The following is a 15,716-nucleotide window of genomic DNA, read 5'->3' on the forward strand; positions in this document are numbered from 1 at the left end:
TCTCTCTCAGATGGTGGACATGCAGCTGGACAAAGCGCTGATCTTCGAGGACGATGTTCGGTTTCAGGGCAACTTCAAACGGCGCCTGATGAGGATGATGGAGGAGGTGGAGCAAGCCGAGCTCGACTGGGACATCATGTGAGTGACACCTGTCTGTCAACGCGTTGCCGTGGAAACCTCTCATTGTTTTTCATTACAAAAGAAAAAAAAAAGATAAATTGATATGCAAGAAACTTTAGCCAGAAACTTATATAGAGAATATTTTTGAAGCTTAGCTGAGGCTTAATGTCTGGTGTGATGGAATAAATGATCACATGACATCATCGTCCATGCTTGTGTCTGATTGGCTGGGATTCTTTTGATGATGTCATGTTTCACTATATGTGGCTTATATACACACACCATAGTAGTTGATGGACGTTAGTTGATGCTAGTACTCAATTTGCATTTTCTTTTGCCTGTGGTTTGGTCTTTTAAATAAAAATTATGAAACATCTGGATGGAACTGGTGTGTGTGTGTGTGTGTGTGTTTCAGATACCTGGGCAGGAAGCAGGTGAATCCGGGTGAGGAGGAGCAGGTGGAGACGGTGAAGAACCTGGTGGTTGCTGGTTATTCGTACTGGACGCTGTCCTACGCCATCTCACTGCAGGGAGCTCAGAAGCTGATCAACGCTGAGCCGATCTCCAAAATGCTTCCTGTGGACGAGTTCCTGCCCATCATGTACGACAAACATCCCAAGTGAGTATGAGCAGAGCGTCAGACCAGGTGACGGGGTGGTGTGATGACGTGAGGTTAGTGTGACCACCTCGAAGCTGATTATTTTCCTCATTCACAGGGGCTTGTACAGCAGATGCTCCACATTAACGAGTGTAATCGTTGGTATAATGTAGTTTTCTGTAAGGAAATGTTTATTTAACATTGATGGAAGGAGTCTCCAGTGTGAGCACTTTGTTACAGTCAGAGGTGAAGCTGTAACTTTAAGATTTCTGACATCTTCAGCACAGAGGAGTTTACGCTTCTCTGTAACACGGTAAAGTTTTTTTTTGTCTTATTAACTGGTGAAGGAACGACTGTTTATAGCTGCTATAACATAAGTGAGAACAGGAACTAACTTGTTTCACAGACATTAAATGTAACGATAAATGGATAAAAAGCATGACGTGAATATTTTTAATAAAATAAAAATTGTAATCTGTGGTATAAGAGGAATAAAACACTGTTATAGGAAAATAATCAACTTCAGGGTGGGAAGAGAAACTCTGCTTCAGCTCCATCATGGATTATTTTCCTATAACATCACGTCACAGTGTTTATTTTTTTTGCCTTACTCAGTATTAGTGGAAAAACACACTTGGATTGCTTTTAATAAGTCTATTTTAGAGCGTTTCGGATTCAGGTATGTTTCTATAATGCCAGTTTCTCTGCAGTAAAACTGTCTAATCCAGTGTTCTGTGTCTCTGGAAAAGGCTGGAAAAGTCTGTGCTGTTGTATGATGTAATTTGTCATAACCATATGTTTAAGATTTAAAATAAACTTATAGTTGGGAGGTTTGTGTGGTTAGGGTTGCTGCGTGGTTTTCTCATTTTAAACTCTTTAAGCTCAAGGTCCAGAAATAGTGCAGAACTGTGGTATTATCTGGTAGCTCAGCTCTGAAGCTTCTTTCTACTGGTAAAATACTGTATATCCCTCCACAGTGCAGTGTGTGTGTGTATCTAATTCTTTAAGAGTTCTCATAAGTGGCACTAAAATCTTTGAGGAACTTTAAGTAAGGAATTTGAGAAAGGGGCGGAGTCAGACCTGATGCTACGGATGGCCGAGCGTTTCATATAAAAATATTGGCAGTGATAATCGAGCGTGTGGGGAGGTCTTTGATCAAACGAAAGCATGACAGTGAAAGCATCGCTGATTTTATACAAATCTGAGATATTCTTCACAAAGCAACATAGCTGAGGTCCAGAAACTCCTCCATGCAGTTTTTTTTTTTAAAAAAAGGAATTTTCTTACATTTAGGCAAGCACACATTCAACACATCTATTAGGAGAAGCAATGAAATCTCATAGGAGATTAAAGTGTTAACTCTGTTACTCAGCCGCGGGATAAACCAGTTATGAAGCAGGATTAAATTCAACATGTATGGCAATAATACTCATCTGTTTATGAGTGTGTTTGTGTCTTTTGTACAGCGAAGACTACAAATCCCACTTCCTGAACCGGAACCTGCAGGCGTTCTCAGCGAGCCCCCTGCTGGTGCAGCCGTGTCATTACGCGGGCGATGCGGAGTGGGTGAGCGACACGGAGACGTCCACGCTGTGGGACGATGATAACGTCCCCACGGACTGGAGGGGCTCGTACAAGAGCCTGAAGGGCGGAGCTCCACCGGCTGGCATTCAGAGCGCCGCCTACAGGGACGAGCTGTGAAACACAGAGCTGAATGTGTGTGTGAGAGACAGAGAGAGACGTTCTGGACGTGTGTGTAGTGCGAGAGATCACCGTACAACGGAGAACGTTTCTAAACATGGACACCCGGGAACCGCAAACTGTGACAAACAGGAGACCTTTAACCTGTGTGTGTGTCTTCTCAGGTACATACAGTGCAGTCTGTACAGAATCTAACACAATTTTGTCCTTTTAAAGCAAAGAAAACTGAACACAGAACGGCTGCAAAGTTTAAACAGTCAGTCTGGGAAAAATCCTGAAGGTCTGGAGTTTTTTTTTGTTACAAAAATGCACCAAACAGTTCATTTTTATTACTTTATTCCGATTTTATTCCACTTTATTCCGTCTCATGTTGGTCTGTTTACTGGCGGATCATCACATCTTTGGTCCTCTTGTTGAGTAAGAACAGATCTAAAGACCACATTATCTACAATCAACTCATCAATTAGGTTTAATTTCCTAAAATCTGAGACTTTTGGGGTAAAAAGGTTGAAATGTCCTGTGTGGTTCACCTCATATGAACATCCATGAGCTCAGAAACAAACAACAAAAAAAAAAAACTCTGAAAGTGTCAAAAATTGTGTTTGTCTGATCCAGATCCACAGGCTGCACTGTATGTGGTTGCATTAGGGTTTTATTTTTTATTTTATGTTTTTTAAACTTGGTGGCATCCCAATCATTTAGCATTTTTAAGTATTTGTAATGTTTATTGCTCATTTTTTTTTAAAAAAAGTAAAAAAAAAAAATTACTATATACATAAAACAGTGTTAAACACGTAATTTACAATGACCAAAGTCTAATTTAGTCAGACAATAAAACAGCTACTTTGCACGTCTCATGCTAAAGACAATCAGAGACAGAACAAAGTGTGTACCTGTGTGCATGCATATTAATCACAGGCAGTTATTTTCTTTTTCTGTATAATTTCCAGTTGGTTTGGTATGTTTCCTCATCATCATCATCATCATCATCATCATCCACATCCTCGTGATTTCTCGTATTTATTTCCTGAACCTTTTCATCCTCCTTCGTATCTTTTTCTCCTGAAAAAGTGCAGATGATGAAAAGATGTCGTATGTTAAGATTCTGGTTATTTTTCCTCCACAAATCACTAAAATAAAGTGTATAATAATGTAACAGATGATGTTTTGGTTCCGAGTCATTTAAATAAATCTTTCATGATTATTATAATGTGCTTATTTTTGCACTAGTCTTTAGTCTGGTGTTTATTACAGATAAGGTAAGAGATGATATTTTTTTTTAAATAATGAAATTACACATGGTAAGTGATTGGGTTTTCTTTTTAAAAAGCAGATGTTTTTGACAGTTTATGCAGTAAGTCACCTGACATGAGCGTCACTCCAGGTAAGAAATAAATCATCACCATGCTGTGCCATGATTTCCAAGTCTCGTGAGGATGGACAGGAGTGTGTTGTGTCCTGATTCGTGCTGAAGGTGGCTGAAAGGTCACGGAGGATGGGACCTGAAGACAGTTTGGATGATCTAGCTTCATGACGTTAAATCAGAGAGGTCTTTAAAGAAAAACCTGCTCCAGAGTGCACATGACTTCAGACTGGGGTGAAGGTTCACCTGTCTTTTTGTTGACAACTGTTTTATTGAGTTTTAGTTTATAAAGAAGAGAGAAATGTCAACACAATATCAAAAGAAGTAATTTTTTTATTGTCACTGATGGTGAAATTTGATTTAGAGAAATTAGAGAAATTAGAGAAATAGACGATGTGTGTTTTTTGTTTGATGTAAAAGTCAATCTAATTCATTTTTGTTTAGTGATGGCGAGAACGAAGCAGGACTAATGCTTATGCATGTCTGTTGTCATGGTTACACTTCAACATGTGTACATACATGTATTTCCATACAGACACATTAATCTGTTCACGTATAACCAGGAAAAAATATATGTATAATTTACAGAATAATGAGTGGCTTAGTGGTTAGCACGGCTTCCTTGTACCTCTGGGGTTCGGGGTTTGAATCCTGTCTCTGCCCTGTGTGTGTGTGTGTGTGTGTGTGTGTGTGTGTGTGTGTGTGTGTGTGTGTGTGTGTGGTGTTTGCATGTTCTCCCTGTGCTTCGGTGGTTTCCTCTGGGTACTCTGGTTTCCTCCTCCAGTCCAAAGACACATGTTGTAGGCTGACTGGCATTTCCAAATTGTCCGGTGTGTGTGTGAGATTGTGCCCTATGATGAGTTAGCCTTGCCTTGTGTCCCGAGTCTCTTGGGAGTAATGTTGTAATTTTAAATGAATTAAAGTGGACTTTGGCATGTGGGTGTGTTACAGAGATATACTGAAATACACTTTGAAGAAAAAGTTTGTGATGTTCTGATTTTTTTTTTATTATTATTATTTCATTACTTTGTGTAACTAATACACAAGCTGTCAAAATTTCAGAAGCATATGACTGAATCAGATCATTACTGTAATGTGTGATTGCATGAATAAGATCAGCTCTGATCAGTACAGCAGTTGAGGTTCATTAACTGTCTGTAATACAAATACAAACAGCTTCCCCGCTAGATGGCGCTGTAGTTCAGCTGCAGAAGGACCAGCCTGGCAAAATGATCTTCTTAGACGTTTAATCCAACTGATTTAAAGCTTGTTCAGACATTCTCATAATTAATAATTAGACTTTTCCCTGGCCCCAGTGTATGAGCCTGAAAGTTTACTCTATTTTTTCAGTGTAATTTTAGTTCAATTTCTTGCATCATTTTTGATACTTTAGTATTTTAGGGAATAATATTTTGCTCAGTCCACAGTTTCTCAATAGATTCTTTTTATAATTAAGAAGCACTTTAATTTAATTGAATCTACATTATTTTCCACAATATCTACACAATTTTAGTAGCATTTTACTTTGAATAAAACTTTTTGAAATGCAAAACCTATGAGCAAGTCTTACAGAGTGAACATTCACTGACACAAAATATTCCCAGCACTTTTTTCTCCATTAAATGGGGAATGTTATGTTTAAATGTGCAGTGTGTACTGCAGTGTTGTTTCAGGGAATGACCACTAGATGGCGCATCACAGGTCTGAATACCTACAACAGGTTCTTTGTGGATCTTACTGGAAGACAAGGATTTTAGGGTTAATGATGAGGCTTTGGTTTCATTCTGATGAATTACAGTAGAACAAACAGACATTATATGTGTTTAAGATCAAATAATTCAGTTCTAATTAGTCCATTAAGTATTTTCCGGGAACGACAGTGTAATCCTGGAGCTAACTTTCCCTTCACACTGTCCCACCACAGGACTTTCTCCAGAGCTATATTAAGAGCCAGGACTGGGAGTCTTAAATAACTGTCCACATTGCAGTAAAGGAAACCTGTCTCCATGTGAAGACGTCTGAACATGATGAACACACACACACACATACACACACACACACATTAGTCAGCTCTTTTTTTTTTCTCAGGTTGGAAATGCTCTGAAATGTGGATGTTGCATAATTCAGTAATCAGAATTGTATATTACATTATCGTACACTGGTTGTGTTTGTACATTTAATGACTTTTTTTTTTAATCCAATGGAAATGCAAGTGAAGCAGAATCTAATCCAGGAACAGATTAGTTAACTGAGTAGTCGAGGGATCTGATGTAAGGACGATTTGTGTGTTTGAGTTACAGAACACTGTCCAGATTTCTGAAACATCTACTGAAAAGAAATTGTTTGGTATTTAAAAAAAAAATAGAAAAATTACACAGTTATGTCAAATGTTGCTTAATGCAGCTAACAAGTAGGGCTGTAACAATCAGGTGATTTGGCTGGATGCTTCAATTTAAAAAACAACAATCATCAATGTATTATTTTTTAAGAAAAAGGACAGACAACTAGTTTGTAAAAATGATTCATATTCTTAAACAGATGTGTAAATAAATTAATAGACTAGCAAGCTGATTTGCCTGTAACTGTATGTCATCATGATTCATTAATTAGCAGTAGGCCGACTCCAGATTCTGAACAAAGTGGGTCACGTTTCGATCGGAGGATTTTAAACCTTATCTTATTGTATTGTAGCAGATTCTGTCATATCATCAAATATTAAACCATTTGTTTATGAATCTAATCATATCGTATCATAATAGATTCAGTGATATCGTTTAATATCAAATCGTTGCCTTAAGAATCTCATCGTATCGCATCGTAGAAGATCCAGTGTTATCATCAAACATCAGATCGTTTCCTTCTGAATCTGATTGTATCATAGTGCACTGTGTCATGTGGAAGCCTGAGGTTTATAACTACTAACAGCTCAAATCTTCAAAATCTCATTTCTTTTTAAAGAAATCTTTATGTAAAATAGCAGTTCGAGACCATATTTACACATTTAAATCCAACATGGAACTATTTTTTAATCATCATCCCTTCCAGGGAACCGGGCTGAGAGAAAAAAGTAATCCTGATGAACCAAAATGGCCGCCACATGAATAATGTTCCAGAGTTCAGCTACATGATGAGGTTTAGCTCATGTTTATAGATGACAGGAAACCCCACTGTGTCCTACACCACATCAGCACGTCAGAGACGTCACGTCAGAGATGTGTGTTGAGACAGAAGCTTTTTAGCTGACGAAGACTTTTATTAGCTGTTAATTAACCTCGTAGCTCTGGTTTAAATCTCAGGAAGTCTCAGGAAGCAAACTCCAGACACCAAGCATGTCTTGTGTGGTTGACTTCATTGGGGAAAAGTGACACTGGGTAAATTTGATGGAATGGAAGGAACAGAGAGGCATGTCAGGAAAAACCTGAGGCATACGGAGCCTCAGCTGTAACATGTTTCACTCGATTAGTGGAAGTGGAGCAGAAAAACATGAACACACTGCTCCTCACATGACCCTGATAATAAATATTACTATTTTATATAGTGCCTTTCTCAAAACCAAGGTCACTTTACACAGACAGAAAAGAAAAAAAAACTAGAGCAGGGAAGATAAGCGAAAGTGTAGAGAGAACAGAATCTCAGCCTTTCAGCTTTAAATGAGGAGAGAAATAGAAAGAGAAGAAACAGAAGTTGCTAAAATATTAAAGGTTGAATAAATCTTATCTCCAGCTGTCTGAATGTGATGTAAATGTTTGCTAATAATATGTACGTCCACCCTTTACCTTTATTAATATCTCCATCTTCTTTTACATCCATATTTACTTTATAATACAGTAACTTTATTTCATTATTATTTTTTATTTCGTTATTATTATATACTTTAATTATTCATTATTCAGATAAATTGTAGAGAAATTGTAATATAGATGTGTTTTTTTTTCTTTTTTCCATTTAAAACCCATAGGGGATGCAAACTTTTGCACTCTTTGGAGCTGAGATTACATGCTGTAAATTTCTCTTTCTCAGACTTGGGATTAAAACTCACGAGCTTCTGGTCCTTAGCTCAGAACCTTCACTGCTAAGCTCCAGGTTTTGCTTTGTAGACAAGCCATGTTGCTGTTCTGGAAAAACAGTCGAGACTGTGTTAATGTTTTTCTGGTTCATTTGAAGCAGAGTCTGAAATAGTTTAGTTATTCAGTCAAATCCGGGCTGATCTCCATGTGTCACATGGTATACAGAACATTAAATAAAAGCAACAGTTACATCCAAAAATGCCACACGGCTGAACTTTGGCTACAGAACGCGTTATCAGAGGCTCAGAAATTCAGTCCAGCTTCCAACAGAAGTCTGTTTCACACTGAGATAACTGCTGAACTCTAGTAACCCTGCCCTCATCTGACAGCCAATCAGAAATGATCTGCAGGGCCAACGCCTCCCTGTCATTGGTCAGGGCCTCCTCAGATAACAGGAGAGTGAAAACACAGAGCTGGACAGAGATTTTTTAAAGGCATGAGGTCCAGCGTTGTGTCTGTGTGTGTTCTCTGACACGGTGATGGTTTTCCTGCTCAGATGAACGAGAAGTGAGACGTGTTTGAGTAATTAACTCATCAGCCAGCGCTGGACTCTGGACAGGCACCAACACCACGGGACATCTTTCCTTACAACACACTGAGTTACTGTTTGCTGCAGTCCAGGCTTCTGATTCTGCAAGCGTCCTGATGTCCTGATTAACCGGGACAGTAAAAGCTCCAGTTAAAGGACAGCTTCAAGAACAAAGTGCACTTAAATGTGCAATAATATATTTTCCCTTTTTCTTACTATTATAAATAACCTGGGAAATACTGATAAATAAATAATAGTTTAAGCCACGGCCTCAGCATGAGTGTATTTTGGTCTAGAATGCTTCTTTGTGTTTACATGGGACTCCTGTCAGTCTTTTTATAAACACGCCCCCAATGCCCCTTTTCTCCGCCCCCAGCTCAGTCTGATAAAACTACCTGAGAGCCGCCATCTTGGACAACCGGACTCACTACCTGTGTGTTTTCTTACGACCTATTTTTGAATGAAATCAAACAAAATTCACCCGCATTTGTTCAGGAGATCAGGTTCTTATTTTTTATTTTACTTCAGTGCATGACAAGCGGGTGAGTTAAGTCGTTCCTCAGACTGTACGCGATGAGACAATAAACTCTGCTCTATAACAGACTGTGTGATAGTGTGAATTCTCCATGTCACATTATACGATGAAGATCCTCTAACGATAGACCTACGATTAAGGAAAATGTTTACGTCATTTACGCCAGCAGTCAGCGTGATCAGGAGAAAACAGGCCTGCATAAACACACACGCACACACACACACACACACACACTTCAAAGTGAGCTTGAGGTAATAAGGAGATTTATTTCTGTCCGTTAGAATGTTTTGTTTATCGGCATTGTTTAACGTATTCGTAGCTGCCCCGCGAGTTTGCCGTTCCTTCTATTGGACGATTTTAGACGAGCGTCAAAGCAGAGATTTTAATTTTAAAAATTTCTCACACTCACACAACCTTGTCATCAATTTTGTCGTTGTTTGGTCACAGTGGCACTAAATCAACCACCGATAACGTTAACGCATGACATTACGCGTTTTAAGATCGCTGATCTCAACTCACGAGCAAAGAATTCTTTTTTACGATGCGCAATTATTGTCAAAAACAGATCTGAAAATCGTACAGTGTAGGTAAAGCCAGTTTAACACAGACACAGACAGACAGACGGACAGACAGACAGACTTTACTAAAGGATGATTGGTTTGTTGGTGATTTTATGCAAATTACCATGGATTTGATTGGATGTTTGAAATATAGTTCATAAATAAAGTTAATATGTAAAGAAAGTTTATAGAAATTGCAACAAGATTTGTAACATGGACTTTAAAGGTTTGTTTATTTATTTGTTTTTTTGTATTAATAAAAAAAATATTAATTTTTATTTATACTATGAAAAGTACAAATCCTCTAAAACAAAGTTTTTACTTCCCACCTCTGACTTTGGGTCAGGTGTTCGGTGTTCCACTAAATCGAGTCCCCTCGATGACTCTCATACTCTGGTTCCGCACTCCAGCTTGGAGTTTCACTCTGAAGGGAACTAGATGTTGATTTGAGACACACCCCATGCCTCGTTGTCTGTGTAGTTCACTGCGTGAGCAAACACTGCAACTCGCTGCAAGTGTGTGTGAGTGAGTGGGAGTGTGTGTTCCTGCATGAACATTGCTTACCCTGCATTCCCACACACACACACACACACACACACACTCACTGTATGCACGCTATGTCTTGACGCTGTATGGTTGCACACCCTCAGCTGTTTGAAATCTGAACACAGGCGACATTTTGGGACAGTGAGGAGAATCTGGAGGATTGAAGTCCTGCAGCACGGTGAGTTGTGTGTGTGTGTGTGTGTGTGTGTGTGTGTGTGTGTGTGTCACTAAAGTATCAGAGAGAAACTTCAACACCCTGAAACACAGTGTTAATGTGTGTGTTACTGTGTTACTGTGCAGCACGTGCAGTGTTTCTGTGTGTTGTGTGTGTGTGTGTGTGTGTGTGTGTGAGGAAGCATGCACAGTGTTTAAAGAAGTGAAGTTTAGTGGCAGTGTTGTTATTGAAGATTTAAGGGAAATATCACACAGTTTGCATAAACATGCTCGGGGCGCGTGCACTGAAATGCATTGTGTGAAGTTTGCATCTTTTTTTTTTTGTGCTTTTTTTGTGGAAAATTATCCCAGACATCGGTGATAAAACATCTGAGTGTGTGCAGCTATCTCTGCTGAGCTTTCTGCTGCTAATGTCATAATGAATAAAAGCTCCAGGAGAAATGCAGAAGCACTAATAAGAACAAACCCAATGGACCTGCAGGTTTGTGTTACACTTAAAGCTGCAGTGTGGCATTTTTAATAACAGTGTTTGTCCACTTGGAATAATCAGATGATATTAAAAATACTGTATGTAAACTGTCATCCACAATATTGCTGCACAGTGGATCTCGCCAGTTTCTTTTTTTCAAACGCGTGTTTGTATTTTTCTGGCCTGGAAATTAACTCCTCCCCCAACTCCTCCCCCAGCTCCTCCCCCAGCTACAGCAGAGCTAGTCAGTTTTGCAGGTGGCTTTACAGGTGCAATGTTCCACAGTCACACTAACTCACACATTGTAAAAGAATTCTCTTAAAGAAGTCATAATATGACACGCTCGTAGTATCGGCCGCCGATTTCGTGCCACTGCGACCAAAGACAGGCGATGACGAAGTCGTGTCAGTGTGAGAAATCTTTTTAATTAAAGTCTCAGAATGTGAGCGATGCTAGGAAACTCTTCTAAAATCCTCCAATAGGAGGACGGCAAACTCACGAGACAGCTACAAATACGGTAACAGAGATTGACGAAACATAAACGAAACATGCTAATGGACAGAAATAAGTCTCCTTGTTACCTCAAGCTCAGCTCGAAGAATGTGTGTGTTCATGTTTTATGCACGAGCTGATTCCCGGATCACGCTGATTGACGACGTAAACAGAATGTAGTAATCTTCTTTAATCGCAGGGAGATTGTTAGAGATAGTCATCATATAATCTGACATCCATATTTACAGTGAAGTTCCGGTTGCACAGGAGGGGATGTTCCACAGATTTGGTGGATTTTACACGTCAGAAAGTTTATTAACTTGTTCACTGACAAAGAGTTTACATCTTCATCGTGAACATCCAGCAAATTCTGAAATTGCTCCAATCTTCTGATGGTTATAAAGATGACATACTCAAATTCAAATTCCAATTTTATGGTCACACACACAACTATACACAGTACGGCGTGCAATGAAATGCTGTTTTCGACTGTTTGTTTACATAAACCAGAATTTACTTGTATACAGACAGAAAAGGAAAAATATAAAATATAATATAAAGGATATAAAAGATTAATGGCAGAAACAGTATGACTGTATATACTCTTTCCTATTAACATATCAGCATCTGTTCACACATTAGCTTCCCAGTAATTTCCTGGGAATTACACTCGATTATGTTTGTCACATCAGTATTTTCCATCGTTTTGTCTCTGACTCTTCATCATTAATTGTCATTAAAGTATTATTCTATTATTATGGCTGCACAATATCATTTTGTTAATGGTTAATGGTTTTTATCAAGCGTAAGGCCCCTGACTGGAATATCTGCAGTTCACAGGCCATTTTTGAAGACGACACACAACTAAAACTTGTACTCAGAGTGCATCCTGATTGACATGTTGCTGTTTCAGCGATTTCTAATCTGAAGAATGTTCTTTGCACTAACTGACAAAGAAATGCAATATTTCAGAAAACAGGTCGTAAAAAAGCAATGTTGTGCGTGCTCTTTTCGATATTCTGTATGAACAAGCAGGAGTGATTGTGAACAAACTACGCTCGGGCTTGAAGTCTGATATTTTCTGATTATTTTCTGATATTTCATTTGTGGATTTGTTAACTAAGAATTTGAATGTTTCAGGAAGAAGCCGCTGTAGTTAAGGGCACTGTATTAAATAAAACAGAAAAAGAGCTATTTATTTATTTACTTGAACTGTTTTTCATTTCTGTTGTTTAGATTGTTTAAGACTGAAGTATATAGTTATCTGGTATTAAATATAACACATGAGCAGAACACATTTACTCTAGCTTCTACCAGTATAATTTCCTACAAGGGCTGGGATATGACTGTCACAAATATGAGCACCCCATTGATGCTTATGTCCTTTATTTTCTGAGCCGGTGCTCGTACGCTTTTGTTGCTGATTTCAGGTCCGTGTTGTTACAGGGGTCATGGCCTTCTTGGGGAGCGCAGTGCGGAGGGCGGTGGCGTATCGCCGACCGTTAGGGTCGCTTTACCGTCCTGCGTCTCGCTGCTACAGCGTCCAGAGTGAACACACCACAGAGAAAAGCGTCCCCTACGCCAAGACCCTCAAGCAGGAGGAAGGAATAAGAGGACCCACCAAACCTCTGCCCCGATCCGCAGACGCCGTGGTGATCGGAGGCGGCAGTCTGGGGTGTCAGACGCTCTATCACCTGTGTAAGATGGGCATGACCAATGTGGTGCTGCTGGAGAGGGACAGACTGACAGCGGGGACGACCTGGCACACTGCAGGTACACACAACACAACACAGCATGGATCAGCATTTACAGTAACATGTAACAGTTCTCTTTACATTTAAACTGAAGAACGCTGACAGTTCTAACACTCAAAACCGGCACTTCTTTTAAGCAAATATGTGGTTTTATTACTCAATCTGTCAGACCTGCTGTGTTCCTCTGGCTATAATACGCCAAGCTAAAACACTTCAAAGTCAATAATTTGACATGTTTAATCCAGTTAATGTACGTTCACTTTATGTAAATCAAATAAAGTTGAACTCAGTGAATGTTATCCTTCATTAAAAGCTAAACAAGTTTGTATTTTAGTTTGGTTTTAGATAGCTATAAAATTTACACACCTTTTGGCTAAATGTAGTGTTCATATTCCAGAAAAAAACAAAACACTGAACAGTACTGTTGTTGTAGATAAATAAATAAAACTGAATCTGAAACATTATATTTTACGATAAAATTGTTTCAAAATCCATCAGAAAAATGTGATGAGAAGTGAACTTTGTCAGTCAGTCACTATTTTACCGAAGTTCTGGTAGAAACGCCGCTCGAGTCAGAGACATTTTAATATCAGCTCCGCCCACTAAATCAGCTCCACCCACTAATGGAACAGGAACCCAGTCCAGTATTTATTTACAGTCCGACTTGCTCAGTAACAGATATAACACTATGACGTGTCTCACTCTCCTCCTGTCTGTCTCTCAGGTTTATTGTGGCAGTTGAGGCCGAGTGATACGGAGGTGGAACTTCTGGCCCACACGAGGAACGTGATCAGCTCGGAGCTGGAGGAGGAGACGGGCCTGGAGACGGGCTGGATCCAGAACGGAGGCCTGTTTATCGCCTCCAACAAGCAGAGACTGGACGAGTACAAGCGCCTCATGTCGGTACGTCACGCCGAGTCAAAACCCTCGGCTTCTTAATAAATAAGAGGTGTTTTAATCTGATCTGTTTGAGCCGAGAACACATTCCACGACTAAAATTTCTTTCCTCTGTTTACTCTGTTTGTAAATCCGTATAAGCCACATTTATTTTATATATTAAGTTATAATTAATTTGATCTGTTGGTTTCACCAAACAACAGACAAAAGCACAGACGTCCAGATGAAATGCAGCTCGGTAAACGCAGCCAATCCCACACACTCTAAACACCCGTTCTTTTTCAATCGGGTGTAATAACTCATTTGCATACTGGAACCTGATTGGCTCTTATACTTTATGATGCAATAACACTACCCTGTCATATGCTCAACAGATGTTCAGCTCCTTTTTCTTAAAAAAGAACACAGAAAAATCTGTACTTGTGTCTGTGCACTTGGAAAAATATGGGTTTTGTAGTGGTTTGTAGCTTTATTTATTAGTTATGTTGGTTCTTCTTTCTGCTTTTCCAGTTGGGGAAGGTGTACGGGATCGAGTCGTATGTGCTCTCACCTGCAGAAACCAAAGAGCTTTACCCCCTGATGAACGTGAAGGATCTGTACGGGACTCTGTACGTCCCCAAAGACGGCACTATGGACCCTGCTGGTACCTGTACCACCCTGTCCAGAGCAGCCACGGCCCGCGGAGCCACGGTACCACAGAGCAGCTCTCTGCCGGGTTACGTTCAGTGGAGCGATCATGCGTTATAGCGCACAGTTACAGTTAAACAGTGTAATTCTGAGTATACAGTATATTAATCTGCACAGTAACATATTCATTATTTAGGAACTTTAGTCCAGAAACTTTACTTCAGCTCAGGAACCTTAGCTCTGGAGCTTTATTTTACTTTGGGAAAATTATCTCAGATATGTTTTTTTTTTGTTTGTTTGTTTTTTACTTCAAGAATATTATTTTATCTCAGATACTTTGCTAGCCCAAAGATTTTATTTTCCCATAGGAACTTTAGTCAAGGAACTTTGTCTACTTATAGAATTTCTGTTAAGCATTAAACTGATGAGTTTCCTGGCAATTTACACCCAGGGTTGCCAGATTGGATTTTTTTCCCTTCCTGAAACCATGCAAAGTTAAATATATGTTTTGTGAGTGATAAATGTGTAGTGATTACAGTAAAACACTGAGTGACAGGGTGGTGTGATGAAGCAGACTTACTGTTACCATCCCATACTTGATTATTTTCCTATAACAGCACTTCTCCAGGTTTTATTCCTCTTATACCACAACAATTTGTCAAGGATTACAATTTAGTTATTAAAGAATGACACATTATACTTTTATCTATTTTTATAGTTACGTTAATGTTGTGTAATATCCATGAGACAAGTTAGTTCCTGACGTCGATAAGACAAAAAAATGTTACTGAGAAACTGCAAAAGCGTAATCTCCATTTTCCTGAAGACTTTCTTGTGTCAAAAACAAAGCACTTGCACTGGAGACGCCTTCCATAAGTTTTAGAATATGAAGTACATGATAAAGGACCCCACAGTTAAGGTTTTTTTTTTTTTTTTTTTTTTTTTTTTTTTTTAAATTACTTTTTTACTAAGCGTGATGTTTCAGACAGGACTGCAGTTAATAATTCGTTTAACTTGCTATGAAATAATTCTGCTTCCTGACTGCAGGTGATAGAGAACTGTCCCGTGACGGGCATCCAGGTGAAGACGGACCACATGGGTGTGAGGAGAGTGAAGGCAGTGGAAACAGATTTTGGGACCGTTGAGACCCCCTGTGTAGTGAACTGCGCAGGTTTATATCACAGCACCTTACACTCTTTCCTTCTCTCATTTCATTACACTTCATTCAGCTTAAATTTAATTATTTAATTTATTTTCAACACTGCAGGAGTTCAAGGTTATTAG

The 15,716-nt window shown here is 39.1% G+C and overlaps 2 protein-coding genes across 3 annotated transcripts in view; both read left to right on the forward strand.

The window, feature by feature from the left end:
- cercam (cerebral endothelial cell adhesion molecule) overlaps nucleotides 1–3,633 on the forward strand; it is a 13,922-nt gene extending 10,289 nt beyond the window's left edge. The window contains exons 10-12 of the mRNA XM_026942864.3: nucleotides 11–138; nucleotides 536–739; nucleotides 2,185–3,633. Of these exons, the coding sequence (XP_026798665.3) occupies nucleotides 11–138; nucleotides 536–739; nucleotides 2,185–2,419 (567 nt within the window). The 3' untranslated portion in view covers nucleotides 2,420–3,633. The remainder of the gene's footprint in view (nucleotides 1–10; nucleotides 139–535; nucleotides 740–2,184) is intronic.
- A 6,298-nt stretch (nucleotides 3,634–9,931) lies between these two features.
- Nucleotides 9,932–15,716, forward strand: part of sardh (sarcosine dehydrogenase) — a 42,117-nt gene continuing 36,332 nt past the window's right edge. The window contains exons 1-5 of one of the 2 annotated variants that reach the window (XM_053241402.1): nucleotides 9,932–10,197; nucleotides 12,585–12,927; nucleotides 13,633–13,811; nucleotides 14,316–14,495; nucleotides 15,480–15,603. In XM_053241402.1, coding sequence (XP_053097377.1) covers nucleotides 12,606–12,927; nucleotides 13,633–13,811; nucleotides 14,316–14,495; nucleotides 15,480–15,603 — 805 coding nt within the window. In that variant the 5' untranslated portion in view covers nucleotides 9,932–10,197; nucleotides 12,585–12,605. The remainder of the gene's footprint in view (nucleotides 10,198–12,584; nucleotides 12,928–13,632; nucleotides 13,812–14,315; nucleotides 14,496–15,479; nucleotides 15,604–15,716) is intronic. The other variant, XM_026942634.3, reaches the window with a different exon arrangement.

This window comes from Pangasianodon hypophthalmus, chromosome 17 (assembly GCF_027358585.1).
Source record: "Pangasianodon hypophthalmus isolate fPanHyp1 chromosome 17, fPanHyp1.pri, whole genome shotgun sequence".
Classification (NCBI taxonomy): domain Eukaryota; kingdom Metazoa; phylum Chordata; class Actinopteri; order Siluriformes; family Pangasiidae; genus Pangasianodon; species Pangasianodon hypophthalmus.